The following is a 15556-nucleotide window of genomic DNA, read 5'->3' as shown; positions in this document are numbered from 1 at the left end:
CAGAGACCCATCTGTGCATTCACTCCAGATCTGAATTTCATCAAAGGGGTGAGTCTCTAACAAACCATCTCTTTGAGAATAAATTAAGTTAAAAACTATACCAAAAAAAAAAAAAAAAAAGGAAAGTTTTTGTCCAAATCTTGCTCATGTTGAAAGGATACAAGAAACATTTACAAATAACACTGGTGGCAAAATAAATCATTTCTGAATATCTCAAATCAGCGTCCCCTGATAATAAACGTAAAAATAAAACAGACCGACATAAGTTGCCAATTGAAGATTTCTGTGGTAGCTGTTGCTTTTACTTGGAAATTAAAAAGCAGATTTGTGTGCAAGAGGAAAATCCTATCAAAAAGACAGCTTATGTTTTGGTCACACATTAAATGTTCCAATTGGTATATTTCGGTTATCAATCCTCTCTTTCTGTATACATTTGTCTTTTATAAAATATTTTTTTTTTATTCATAGAATCATTTTTAACTATAGCAACATTACTATTCACTTTTAAGTTGCAAGATGTCAAACAATCACCGCATAAGAACAATAGTATATAAACGAATGCCAAAAAAAAAAAAAAATCATTAGAGTATGTTTCTCTTCATAACAGTTCAAATTTTCTGTACAACTGTCTAATATGAATATTGCTGGTCCTGATCTGGTGGCATCAGTGCAGTGCTGGAGTAAGAGACAGCAGCAGCAGCAGTGGTGGTGGTTTCTGGGGGGCTCCAGTCTGGCACTGGTCGCTCCGGGTGGTCCTGGTGGAGGGGTGTGCACGTGACAGGAGCTGACTGACAGCACTACTCTCATCATGCTGGACCGTTCACTGCTGTCTCGGGGTTGGCCGTGCACTGCTCTGATCTAGTGAGAAGAAGAGAGTTGCTTGATGTCAGAGGTGGATGCAACACTAAACTAGAGGAAATGGGAAAAGGTGGAGGGCACAGAACTCACTTGGCTTCGTCCATAGCAGCCGCATCCTCAAGAGGACCATTTAGAGCTTTGCAAGTGGATTTTGCTTTCTCTTCTAAGTGCTTTAGACTGAAGAAAAAAAAGTGAATGTTGGTTACCTTATACACACAATAAATAGAAACATTTTTAAAATTGCCACGTTTTTTTTTGCATAGTGGCGCAGCGCGCTACTGCGATTGAGTGCACACACTGAGACGGGAAAAGGTACGCATAAACTCGTCTTAAGATGGAAACATATGGAAAAAGTGGAGTTTCCTTTAAATAAAAGACTCTTACCCTGGTTTCTGACAGTTGCTAGGAGGACAACTGCTTTTCTCCACTTCCCCACTCTCTGCAACGAACAACTTTGCAGATGCGTCATCAGAGGTAGATCGTGTCTCTTCTTCGCTACAGGACGATCAGAGAGGACAGCGTTTTTAAAGAGTGTTCACTTACACTCTAAAGAATAAAAGCCCCATTTAAAATCCCTGGACAAACATGCAGAATGGAACGGACCACATTAAAAGCAATGGGGCAAAACAGAAAAATGTTCTGAAATGGGGACTGGCGGACATGATGCGAGCATGACGTACAGAGACGGGAGTGACTATAAACCACACAACAACTGGTTAAGACGATGAGCTTGTTTAGTATGCGAGTGTGAAATGCTGCTGTAATTCAAAGTTAGTAATTTTACAAAGTGATCGCATGCCAGCAATCTTTACCTTTGGGGTGGCATCAGGCCAAACAGTCAATTAATTATAACCTCCTCTAAAGTCTCATGCCAGGAAGAACAGGGCAGATTTTTCGACTAGGGGAGGGCTACAGAGATGCATCCTTTATCAGACTGATTTATACAAATTAAAGTTCTTACACAGCCCTGGTTTAAAAGGGCCATGTTTAAAGAGCCACGTGACCAAACCGCAGCAAAGGATACAAATCTATAAATCTTTACCTGCGGTGTTGGAAAGACTAGGAAACATATGGGATCAGAATGAGCTACATTTAAGGATCCATGGGGCATTTCATGCCGTTAACATCCAGTACATTTGATATTAACATGCAAATGGTGATGGATACATTACGGTTTAAAAAACAAACAAACATACGAACAAACAAAACATGGTTACAAATCAAAACGCAGTGGCTGACATGGGGAAAACCAAACAGAACAAGACACGCCCCCTGATTGGCTGTACATACCGATACGATTTCAACACTCTGAAGCCACAAGTACGCCAAAGAGAGAGAGGAAGCTCATGTTGTAAGAGTTGCAGTTCAAGTAGGAAAGATTGTTCTTTTTTGTGTTCTCAAACAGACAAAACAGATGTTACAAAGCTCTGCATCTTAACAGCCCCCGTTAAAAAGAGACACGGTGGGCGGCTCTAGGTGCAGGAGGAGGAGGATACGTGACAAGGAAAGATCAGGTCTACATGCAGAGTGAAGTGAAGCTTGTGTCTCAAAAGGGGAGAAGAGGAAGTGATGTGAGGCACGGTGTGTGAAACCTGCAGGACTCACCTCTTGAAAATTGCGGTTTCAGTTTTGGCGTCTACAGTAAGGCTGACCGTCTCCTTCATAGAGCCGTTGGTGACCGTTTCTGTGATGCGGTCACTGACAGGCTCTTCCTCAGGGTCCAAGCCATCCCCTACCCTCCCTCTAGGGGAAGTCGGGGTGGTCTCATTGGGAAGCCACTCCTCTGTGTCTAAACAACACCATTGTTTTATTCCAAGCACTGCATGTTGACCAATGGACAGAAGGAATAGTTGGAGGGTCTATTCTTACTTTCTGGCTGCATGGGCGCGTTGACTCCCAGAGGGTCTGTTTCTATGCTGGTCTCCATGGCTACAGGGGAATTGCTCCTCAAAGGATCCTTGGGACTAAATAAAAGAGAAAAATGAACATGAAATGAATTTTTACATTTTACTGATGCCAATTCATCTAATAAACGGAGTTTAAATGAGAAAATATAGCTAGTTAACATAACTTAAAATATACTTTAAGTGAACTTAAAACAAACCTATTACAATATATGCAGTGTGTGTGTGTGTGTCTTATTATACATTTTTTTTTATTTATGGTGGGGGGGCATTTACAATCAATGCACAATACCCAAAATATTCTCAGTTTACAATGCAAAAAATGAATAAATCCTGGACACATGACCTTACAAGTTTTGTACTCAAGCACAATCAGAGCATTTTAAACATGCATTCCCGTATCATGTGAATGTACCTGACAGGTGTGAAGCTGGAGAAGTCAGCCCAACCTCTCTCTGCGTTTGCAGCAGTGTTCGGAGAGTTCCAGCCTGAAGGTTCGGGCACTGCAGTCTGTGAGGTTGAGACAGGTGCGCTGGGAGCCGTGGAGCTGCCCGTGTCCATAGGTATGTCATCAAAATTTGCCGTCCATACCGATCCTGAAACAAAGTAAGACAAGGAACAAGGATGTATGAACCTTGACCTTCAGCTGAATACTAAACGGTGTCAGACATGGCAGCTGATCATTTCTATTCTCACCATCCCCAGAGTCTACTTCCATTTTGTCGTCAGAGGTGGCGTTGGTGGATTCGAATGGGTCTCGCTTCCCATCCTCCTCCTCAGAGTCCGTACTATCCTCGCTATCTGTACTTCCTGAGCTCCTGTGTAGGAAGAAAGCCATGGAGAATCAAACGCTGGCGTGATGAAAAACACTTCTCGATGAGTTCCAAGGATTACAATACCTGGGACGTCTCTGAGCTTCCGGTGCGAATGTGACATCCTTCTCATCCCAGATGTCTTCCTCATCCGATCCTGCATCCTCAAACTGCTGGATCTTTTCCTTACAGCAGGCCTCAAAGAGAGCCATGTTTGCCTACAAGCACAATAGGAACAAACTATGAAAACACATTATGAGCTTTACAAGACATCCAGCTAATAATCTACATTCATTTGATTCAATATCTTATATACTTACACTTTCATTTGTATTCAAGGAAAAATTGATGTCTGATATTCTATCAAAGGGAATACTGCAAGGTTAAAAAAAGAATGGGTTTTAGTTTAGTTAAGCCCTTAAGACCAAGAGCAGCACCCATCACCTACAGCATTACAGACAGTCACCATGCACACAACACCAATCTATTCAAGACACATGGATAATCAGAAGAGACACTTATGTGATCAGATGTAATCTACACTGTATGATCCATGATTTAACACACACAACCCACCGAAACAGGCTTTGTGAGTTCATTGAAAAGCAAAAAAAAAAAAAAAAAAGTTAACCAAAAGCCCCCACATACAACGCTATCCCAATTTATTTGTTAGCAGCAAAAATGGCGTCAAATCTAAAAAGCATCATGCACGAAAGGTACTTACTCTCCGACATCATCCTGATCGGCAAACTCTTCATCATTGAAGCCAAACTGCTCAATAAAATTGGACGTCATTTGTTGCATCTGATAATCAGAAAAGGCCTGGCAAAACCCAGGACCAACGATAATGATACATATACACTACAAAGCTTCATTTCAAAACAGCTGATAGCAGTTAAGTGTCTTGCATCAAAAAGCACTTAAATAACTAAAACAATTATAAATGCATTAACAGTTTAAACCGAAATCGATGTATTAAGTATTTTAAGTAGTGTCATTAACGGAATCATTAAGATATTACAATTAATAACAGCTTTTGTGAGCTCATCCAGGCACAGACTTACTTGCTGTATGGAGGAGTCCTGATGAAACCCGCTGTCTTTAAAATCTACCTCATCGTCACTGGATGAGTGTATGTGGTGTGTGTTAACCTGAGAATGGATAGGGGGAAAAAAAAAGTTTTGATGTCAAATATATAAGCATTATAAAACAGAAGCAGAATTTTTGGAAGCGAGAAAGTGAAACCCACTTACTAAGTCAACAGTGTTTTTCTTGTTTGTATCTGCTAGCTGTCCTGAAGTAAACGCTTCCCATCGTTCCCTATCCTCCTCTGGAAGCTCTGCAAGTGTGCAAATGTAAGTGGAAAAGGCTTTGTTAATAGTCTGAAATGAAGAAAAAACAAAAAGAATCATATGCATTTGAACGAACCTGAGAGGAGCTGCTGAATTTGTGTCCCATTGGGGCCTTTGTCGCTGTTGTGGACTATAGAGTTTGCTATTCTAGTCAGATGACCCATGTAACCTCTCCGCCGCCCACCCTCAGTCCTGAGGAAACAGATGAAGGATTTAGTAAAGACCTCTTCAGACACACAGTCACAGATGTGTAAACAGGATGGTCCCTCTCCTTCACACGCAAGCGATCAGATTTATGAGTTACTCACTGCTCCTTCTCATTTGATCCCCAGGCATCAAGAATTCTCTGTATTAACTGGCACTTCTGAAAGAGCTGCGGGGCAGAAGAGAGAAGAACACATTAAACGTTGATTTGTCAAGCAAACAGCTTGTTTCCAAAGAGCGAGTGAGTGGATGGGATGATAAACTCACATGTTTAATAAGGATGTTTTCTCTTATGGGCTCTTGGTCGTTTTCTCTGTTGATTTCAGGAGATTCACTTTGGGTTGAAGGCATCGCTAAGATCATCGCCGTACAGATTTCTACTTGTGTGTGTAGAAAATTATTCCACAAGTATTTAAAGTACATGTCCTTGAGACAAAAGAGACAAATTATTTATTTTACATTTTTGGCATTCAAGCACAGATTGTATTATACAAACATCCTTTCTTAACTAAATCTTTTGACAACAGGTTCGTTCCAATATGTAATGAGCTTCTGAAGTTTCAGTGTAACTTATTACAAAAAAAGCTAAAGGAATTTATAATGTAACAAAAAAATTACTACAAGGATTCTCAAGGATCATGGGACACTGGCTGTTTACATGCACAAATATTTGGTTCAATTGGACTTAATTCGTTCTCATTGATGAATCTGATTGTAGTGTATACATGAACGCTAAATGAAGTGATTGGGTTGATGTGAGCGTTTATGTGTCACATGTTGCGTATATATGTTTGCACATAACCACTCTCCTACATGGTTTCTTTAATTGTTTTTAAAAGCAGAATATTTATCCATTTATGGATACATGTAAACCGCTGTTTACAGACGGATTACTTGACGACTGGAGTATTGGCTGTTGAAAATTCAGCTTTGCATCTCAATCACTCACTAGTATGACTCCCAATGTGTTGAGGGCAATGAGCTCCTGGTTGATGATATGTGTGTTGGTCTGAAGAAGGCTGGTCACTAGTCGCACCACATTTAGACGAGTATTTCCCACTGGTGGATCCAACACTCCCCATGTGGTATTCAAGACCGTTTTCTAATAAAATAAGTTGATTTTACTTACAAGAAATACTAAAACTACAACACTTAAACAGACTTTGACAAAATAGCATACAACAACTACAAAAACAATATTAATCCAACATATATGGCTGTGTGCAGTAGCCAGGCTTTTCTTTAAAAGGGCAAAATTCTGCCAGGTTATATTTGTACAGGCACAAAGTGTTGCTGTTGTCCAAAAGTAAATGGAATTAGGAAATTTGGAGATTACGGTCTAAGTGAGGTCAGCTGATATAAAGTGCCAAAGTTTAGCCAACAGACATTCATAACGTTTTCACCTTTGGGGGCTCGAGCAAAAGCTGGTGAAAATCTTTCAGCCTGGGTCTGACAGCATCTAGGATACTCTGATTGACAGAGAATGAAGGGTGGTTCATTCCAGAGGGACAAATCTCCAGATGGCCTTCAAACCTGAAAGTAAAAACCAAGGAGGATATTCAGATATGAACAAGGACCCCTGAAAACCAATATAAAATAATAAAATGCACTTACGCTGGTCTCCGTGTCTCAAATAGGGTCAGAAGAATCTGGATCACACTGACTATGGCAGACTCATTCTTCTCTTTGTCAAAGATGTTTGACAGCAACTGCTCTACCGTCTCTTGTCTGAAAAGGCAGACAAACAGTCCATTCAGTACTACAGCATTAACGTGCCTGAAACTAGAGCTCAACCTTAATCCCTTCAAAAATGCAGCTTTCTAAAGTCACTAGAAGGAATTGTATTGACATGGAAAACTCACTTCTCTAGTGTGGCCAGCAGAGGGTCGGGCTCTGAGCAGCCCTGCACCTGGAACATTTGATCTCTGCTCAGCCGAATGATCTCACAGAGTGACTGAGACGCGTTTGAGTGTCTCTGTGTGGAGGGAACAAGCATTTATTGTTGCAAAGCTAGCGAGCCAAGTGAGGATGGGTCACTAGGACTCAACAACAAGGGCTGGTCAGACATGCAGTTTTTTTTTCTTCTCTCAAACCCAACATTTCACCACAAAAATTAAAATGTAAACAAATTACAATTCAAATTTATTTAGATCAGAGACGCCCAAATTTTTTAATATGAAGGGCCAAAAATGTAATATTTATAAATGCATTATATTTTAAACGAAAAAAATAATATAAATATATAATTTTTTATTTATTTTTATAATGAAAAGAATTTAAGGGAAAAAAAAAGAATTGTTGCAATTGCATGTTTTTACCCTCCAACTTTGAAAAATAAATATTAATGAAAAAAATATATTTTTAAAAAAAAATGCATTACATTTCTTTACTGGACTTACATCCTCATCTTGTGATGGCTGCACCATGTCAACCAGCCGCTGTATAACTTTCTCTTCATTTAGCCACTGCAGGAGAACAGATGAAGAGGAAACTGTGAGGTGGTATTACGATGACAGTGAAATGACTAATCCATGATGAATTCCCTGCTGTATTTAAATGAAAAACATCCATATCTACAACACAAAAACTTATACATGCACAAAACCAAACTGCTTTTTACCCCAACAAAACAGAGATGCAACATCATGAAAACCTTTCTTGTAAGTATGAAAACTCACATTTAATACATCTTGTCTAAGCTGCTGTGGCTCGATGCAGGTGAGCATCCGGAGCAGGAGGTCCATAATGGCCGAGGTCCCTATGTGCTTGATCAACAGATCCACAAAATCTTCCCTCTTCCTGAGGAACTCTACGATCTAGATACAGGAAGGAGATATAGTTCACCTTTATGCATCCATGTGAATCTGAACCAGTATGTCTGATCACATACCTGCTCTGGTTTCCTCCCAATGAGGATGCTCAGGACCTTGCTGAAGAAACTGGCCAGAAGCGGATTGAGGGGAGGCTCATTCTGTAGGAAGCTGTAGAGTTTCATCAGTAAATTTTCATCTTCACCCAGCATGTCATTGATCTGGCTAACATCTGAGGTCAGGAGTTCACAGGATATGTTGGGATACCTTTAAATAAAAAGACAAGCAACACCTCCATTTAACGGACCTCAAACAAGAAATCCAACATAAGTCAATAAGTCATGAAGAAGCTTAGCACAGCAATTTTTAGAACAAATGTTTTAGTCGATCAAGAATCAAATGTTATTATTACTTATATTTGATCTTCTCCTCCACATCGTCATTGGGCTCCTGAGTGATGTAGCTCACGAGATCCTCCATGCACTGTGGCCTCACCAGGAAGTCCACGAGCTTGTGGTTCTGAGACTTGCACTCCTGTAAGACATCCTCCTCATCCATCACCTCTGTCAGCGTAACATCCTCCTTTTCCAGGAGTGTGTCAATGTGGGATGTCGTGTGCAGATCAAACTTCCAAAACATGGTGCTGCTGAGGAATTAATAAATAAGAGGGGTGGTTTTCAGATTAGGTTTGCTCATCTATGAGTTTTGTTCTTTTTTTTTTTTGTGAGCTTTGTATTATCACTTTGACTGTAGAGAAGCTAAAATGTGACTAATTGTGAAAAGGCTTACCTGAGTGTCGCAGAGACCAGAGGGTAAAAACTCTGATTAAAAATAAAAGAATGCTTGTGCTCTTTGGGACTTCTGGCCCATTACAGGCACCACAGGCGGCAGAAACTGGACAGACCCTTAAACAAAGGACACATGCAGCAGAAATGTCCCCAGCCACAGCATAAACACTCAACACACACCTGCAACAGAGAACAGACAGAACCTGGTAAAGAACAAATACATCTCTTCTTTAACCCAACTAATATGACTGGAGTCTGATTTAATACAGAAACAATGCACCAGTTCACACAAAACAAACGGCAGTTTTGTTTGTGGGAAAAACAGACAAAAGTTTAAAGAAAACCTAGTTCCTTGTTGTGATGTTGGCAACCTAGCAACACAAAAGTCACTCTCACCAGACTAACTCCTCTGATCGGTCTGTAACAATTATCAACACAAACCACACATGACTGTGGTTTTATTTTTGATTGTTTTCCTAACAAGGAAAGTGCACATCATTTCTAAAACAAGAGACTCAATTATGTCAGGTTAAATCCCAAAGTCCATTTGACAGGTCTGGCATTAAATTATTATAATTGGAGACATCACATGCATTATTTGCGGTAAGCAAGATACAATTTTTCCAGTCTACAAGGTGGATGGACACACATCACTGAGGTGAAAGGTCACAAAGCTGACAAATAGCCATCCTCACTTTCTTGAATGACTAAGAGGAAGGAAAGCTTATATTAATAGACTAAGGGGGCTGGGCTAGGCTCCCCCGAAAGAGCTTTGACATTGGCCTCCTTCCATCCTCCAGCAAACATGCTTTCCGTCAATTTACATTAAAAAAAAACAAAAAACATTAAACAAACAACCCAAAATTCTTCCTGAAAGAACTCTCTGCTTTAAAAGTTCTGGTGCCAATGTCAGACTTAAAATAACAATCATTAAACCATTAAAGTGCAGAATTATATTAACTTGTTATTGATTCAATTTTGATCTTTAATGATCTTAAATGTGTATTAACTTTCATTGTATTAAAATGATACAAGTATGAAATGTCATTGCTCTTACAGCCTGAGGGGGCTGTGCTTACATGTGCTAAGAGCTATTCACCCTCTCCTCCCGAGACACGTTAAAGTCTCTGGTAAATTGGGAGAAGAGCAGAGTAAACTTTATAGTGACCTACACAATCTGTATATGATATCAATAAACATGTCATCAGATTATATTTGTAGGGGTCATTATTGCCGTTTCCAGAGACATCAGCGTACTTTACAATGTATGTAAATTTAAAGGTATGTTTTTGCTAGTACTCATGTGCATTTAAATATCTGAAACATAAAATAAGCATTATATGGTTGAAAACACTGAATATGTTTGATAATGACAAGCGCTCAGCGTGTCCGATCTGGCTCTGTGCCAGTTTAAGTGTGAAAGTGAATTAAATTCAGCAGTTGATGACGCGAAGCACTGAAAGTTCTGATCACACCTGTGTGATCGTTCACTTCAGGGACCAGCCAAGACGGATCACACTGGTGTGATCATACACATTAAAGGGTTAAGTGCGCCTTTCTGAAGATTCTGGTCCACTCGCTCAACCCAGTTTATAATCTGAGCATAAGTGCATTTTATCTTGTGTATACTTTTCACAGGCTTTATAATCCAGGTGTATTTTGTAAAGATCTACGCACATTTCATCATAATGAACCTGTTTCGAATGCTCTATTGAACAACGGCAGCTATTTTCATGGAAATAAAGTGAACGAAAATCATATACACTTCTTCAGTTTTTGCCTTTTAGGTAGGCTGTAAAGTTAGATTAATATAATGAATACATTTTAATTAATACAATTAGTCAAATTAAGAAGAATGTAAAATGTTGAAACATGATAATTGCTATTTATTAGCATGCACAATTTCAGACAATTATCCGAGAATTTCGGTAAAAACAGTAAAGAATTAGGCCAACTAGAGAAATTTTATGTCAAAGCGGAACCTAAGCGGGTGAGCGGGAGCGTAATATTAAGAGAGCACTTGTTGGGTGGTTGAGCAACTGAGTGGACCGTCACACCGCTCCGCTTCGCTCACTTGCTCTGACGGTGGCAACAGAGAGAAAAAAAGTTATTCCTTCTTACTTCGCGTGAACATTTGGGCAGCTTTATGCAAATCTTCCCACATAGTGATGTAGAGTTGTGGGGGCGTGTTAGAGTGAGCTGTTTTAGGGGGGAGTGGTTGACTCTTAACTTTCAGAAAGAAAGATTTGATTTGAGACTTTAGTTTTTGCAACATCACACCTTCTTTATGCACCAAGAGCTTGTAACACTCTTGTAACACTCCAAGAGAAAGGAAAAATTTAAATCACATCATATGACTTTAATAATAATATTGACAAAGGGTAGATCAACAAAATATTCACACAAAAATGGAACAGCTTACACTACTGCATAATGTTTTGGAGTCAGTATGGGGGTCAAAAACTGACAGTGAATTCAACGTTAAAAATTTTGTGTGTATAATTATTTTTTTCCCTCAGTATTACAAAAAATTAAAAATAAAAAGCACATCCTGATACTGAACTCACTAGTCATCAGTGACGCATGCATAGCCCATTGAGGTTTAAATTAACATGTAGCGGTGAGCCAAATAGGACATCTATAATTATATGCATGCATTAAACAACACACACACCACGGATTCTATTCTGTATTTGAGATCGCATGACTTATTTATATTAAGACTCTGCATAACACTGACATATAAAAGACATTACAGAAACTGGACATACTTTTGGCCAATAAACCTCTGCAACTGGATAAGGATTTTCAAAATTATTTAAATAATCAAATAACTATAAGAATGCATTACTTTTTCATCTTTAAAGTAAGGAAATTTCACCTGCGCTGAAACCTGAATGGTGCAAAAGGCTAAATTTCCATGTTCAATGTCAACATAACTTGGTTGTCAAGTAGGCCTACATCTTGACACTTGCTTTGAATGTCAACCATTTCTAACACCTTGTACCACTACTTAGCTGTGATTTACTGGTGTCTTCCTTCCTCACGTAGCATTTCCAGACATTTACATTCAGTCCCAGTCTTTTCAGGAGATCATAGATCACCTGTACCATTCAGCTAGAGTAGCTCTGAGCTGAAGAAAATCCTTGTGACTCCCTCTCAGGGTCTATAAATGTGTTGCCAAACCTCTCCAGCATCCCAGAGGCCAAAACGCCACCACAAGTCCTCCGGCTGCACTCAGAATCAAGCCTGCAAAGCCATTTCCCTGACCGGACCATAAAATGTCCTGCCATGTCAAACCAGCTAGACTGCTTACAAGAGTGAGTGATCTTCTCATACTTAACAGTCTACTATGAGGATTCCCATGCGATCACATAACCCAAGTTTAGAAATAAACCGCAGTAAGATTGTAGTGATCTTTATGTGGATGGGCCAAAATAAAGGTAAATAAATAGATTGTGATCAGCACATATACTAAACAACTTTGCTACAGAGATTGAGAACTGTGTGTTCAAAGTCCAGAAATAAGGTATCAAACACCACACTGCTATAATTCCCCATTTCTATAATTTTTTAATTACCTTCAGGGATCCTTATAAAACACATTAACAACTATTTTATATGAAATATAACATTATCTCAAAAAACATTTAACATTTTCAGGCATCTTGTCTGTTTGTATTCTGGCTGTGTATCAATCCCAACCTGAACTGCATACCAAGATTTTGGAGCACCACAGGCGCGTTAGAACATCCCAATACAACCTTCATATGCACATAACATTGACCAAAAACGTTGTCTGTGTGGACCGCTCACTAGGATTCGGCAAACAGCCTTTGTGTCTTACTTTCTGAAGTTTTTCTGCATGTCAGGCCCCGGTATTAGCCGACACGGAGCTTCCGCCAGCGCAATATTACAGTTCGGACACCTTCTTACAGTCTGTGCTGGTTTAAATATGTAATAATCCCGAAAATGTTGGAATAATTTAGTTAAATGTGAAAAATGGTTGGAAATATACGCTGCTCTGATTCATCAAAACAGAGAAGTGGTAACTGGCCAACGCTAAGCTAACAGAGACACACACAACACAAATACGTACCGATTAAGAAAGCGGAATACTGCCGAAGCCCGGCATGAAGACCGGCGAACCTTTGGATAAAACGGTCACCGGACTAAAAAAAAGAAAAAATGGGGCGAGGTATGAAAGAATGAGGTGTTTATAACAGATTGTGACAGGCGCGAAAGAGAGACCATCGGAGAGTTCACTTTTCAAGATGGCGGTGTTTCAACTTCAACAACCCCAACCCCCACCTGAGGTAGCGGAGCTGTCAATCAAAATACAATGCTGCACGCTGATTGGCTATAGTGGGTGTCAATTAAAGCTGGTCGTGTTTGTAAATCTCGGACTGTGTGAGGTAAATCTTCGATTTAGAAACGCCACGAAACCAGAGATCATCTTTGCAACCGTATGCTCTCAGTGGGAATTAAATTAATGTAATAATTATACATGTTGAGGCTATATTTAAGTGAAATTAAATCATTAAGACACACCCACAGCAGTTAAGGCCAATAGAATTTTGCTGGATTTAAAATCGCTCGTCTGATTGGATCACGAAAATGTCAATCAAGTACCGAATTCAAAACTAAAAGTACAGCGGAAAAAAAACAGACAAAATGATGTCTTACCTTCTTTGTGAGAGCTTGTCCCATGAACGAATTTCTTACATTTCAACATATCCAAGATATAAAGACAACGCGGTTATAGTTTCTTCACAACGTTGCACAAAGCAGCCCGTTCACAGTATCGCTTTCAGAATCGCCTTAACCGGCTCGTTACTTGCAGCAACGCCCTAGCAACAATAAGACGTCACGGTGATTGACATGCTGGTGGTCCAATCAGCTAGCAGTACATGAACCACATATTACTGAATGGAGCATCTAGTTTGGCTCAAGAAAGGCATTATTTAAATGGAAAACCAACATGAAACTGATTGCATAAAACAGGAGTTTAATCATTTCAAGATATTTCTAAAATAAAAAGTTCTCTATAATTAAATGAAATGAAAGCATTTCCCTCTGTCTCTCTTTATATATATATAAATTCCTTAAGAAAGACATTATTTCACATAACATAATTCCCATCTAATAAAACACAAATGTTAAAAGGGATAGTTCATGCAAACAAATAAATAAATACATAATTCATTAATTAATTTCTGGGTGAACTATCTCTTATAGGAGAACCTGGTCTTTCTACTGTTTTTTTTTTTTTTTATGTGTTTAAGTGTTTCAATTTCTTGAGCCCATTGATAAAATATGGGTCAAGAGGTCATGTGCTCTATAGCCTGTCATAGTGCAGACAGGCAATTACAGGTTTAGTGTAGCGTGCCAAATAAGATCAGACATGTGACCCTATGTTAAATGTGATGCATAAATCTACAGCGTCAGGCTGTGGAACTGATCTGTTACAGCTGATGACAGCTGTATTTCAGACATGCATGATTCTGTGCTGCATGTTCCATACACATAACAAAATCTGCAATGGTTTCATACAGAATAGAGTAAACCCAGCTAGATTTACCTTTTCATATGCATCAAATTAACCCTATTCACTGCATTTCCACTGTGTCTGATTGACTGCCATGTGGGTTTCTATGATAAAAACCATGATTTTACTGAAGTGGTTTTGCATCCGTAAAAAAAAAAAAAAAAAAAAAAAAAAATATATATATATATATATATATATATATATATATATATTTTTTTTTTTTTTTTTTTTTTTACGGATGCAAAACCACTTCAGTAAAATCATGTATATAAATATATAGAGCCCCTTTTTTACATTTGATTCATTTTTACATTTACATTTTTCCCCCTGAGGAACTCTCTTCACTGAGCAAAAGATGCTTCTCATATCATCTTTCGTCAGACAGAGGCAGTCACGATTATGGTCCAGCTTTTTGTTCTATTTCTATATCTGCTGCGTGTTCTGTCAGGCAGATCTCAGATGAATAAGACTCAAAAAGAACTGCACAAAGAATTGCATGCTATAGGGAATTATATATTTGGGGTCATTAATCACAGACTAATTAGCATGGTGATTATATATAAAGAATTCAATTAAATAAACTTTTAACCTAACTGTAACATTATACTTTTCATCATTAGACATTATTTAGCTGGCTCCCACAATTGTCATGTTTTATTGTTTTTATAGGATCATTTGGTCCTTGCAATTTAGGCCAAGCATAGTCCACACACATGCATTGAAGCTACACACTAATTTTTTTATTTTTCCTCATGAGGTGAGTCTGTTCTCACGTGCCTTTTTTCCAAGCTGTGTTTATAGCTGTTCTACCACGCAGATCATAGACAAAGACAGACAGATGGGTACATGGAGGGCTGTCGACACCTCCCCTCCCCCTCAGCCCAGTCAGAAGCCTCACAATATGTGTTTACTTTTGTCAAGGCCTGAAGACAGGCCTTTAAGATGAAAAATGAGAAAGGAGAATGTACATTTAGTTCCTTACTGCAGCTACAAACTTTGGGCCCCATTTTTATAGCATGGGCATCTCTGAAGTGACATTTGTACTACATCCATATAATGTGCTTATATATATATATATATATATATATATATATATATATATATATATATATATGTATAAATTGAATTATAAATGGAATTATTATTATTATATCATCATTGTTGTTGCTGTTGTGAAACATTATACTAACATTAAATAGGTTCTGAAATGTGACCCTGGATCACGCTGGGGTATATTTGTAACAATAGCCAAAAAAACTGATTGTATGGGTCAAAAATAT

General features: G+C 38.7%; 1 protein-coding gene across 5 annotated transcripts; it reads right to left on the bottom strand.

Annotated features, from left to right (window-relative positions):
* Nucleotides 1–217: 217 nt before the first annotated feature.
* Nucleotides 218–13033, bottom strand: LOC113072453 (serine/threonine-protein phosphatase 6 regulatory subunit 3-like). 5 transcript variants are annotated; one of them, XM_026245430.1, is made up of 26 exons: nt 12828–13033; nt 8730–8908; nt 8353–8586; nt 8021–8207; nt 7809–7946; nt 7530–7595; nt 6993–7105; nt 6745–6858; nt 6534–6663; nt 6080–6232; nt 5398–5556; nt 5235–5299; nt 5003–5118; nt 4828–4913; nt 4639–4725; nt 4299–4396; nt 3895–3949; nt 3662–3792; nt 3459–3580; nt 3178–3358; nt 2728–2822; nt 2464–2647; nt 2149–2166; nt 1243–1353; nt 949–1035; nt 218–858 (listed from the first exon to the last, which is right to left on the bottom strand). In XM_026245430.1, the coding sequence occupies exons 3-26, from the start codon at nt 8577–8579 to the stop codon at nt 807–809; spliced, it is 2775 nt and encodes a 924-aa protein (XP_026101215.1). In that variant the 5' UTR covers nt 8580–8586; nt 8730–8908; nt 12828–13033; the 3' UTR covers nt 218–806. The 5 variants fall into 5 exon arrangements, with proteins under 5 accessions (XP_026101215.1, XP_026101217.1, XP_026101218.1 ...); XM_026245432.1 differs by having other exon boundaries at nt 4299–4378; XM_026245433.1 differs by having other exon boundaries at nt 4299–4345.
* Nucleotides 13034–15556: the final 2523 nt, after the last annotated feature.

Source organism: Carassius auratus, unplaced genomic scaffold (genome assembly GCF_003368295.1).
Source record: "Carassius auratus strain Wakin unplaced genomic scaffold, ASM336829v1 scaf_tig00009083, whole genome shotgun sequence".
Taxonomy (NCBI): domain Eukaryota; kingdom Metazoa; phylum Chordata; class Actinopteri; order Cypriniformes; family Cyprinidae; genus Carassius; species Carassius auratus.
This window is presented reverse-complemented; position numbering and strand designations above follow the sequence as displayed.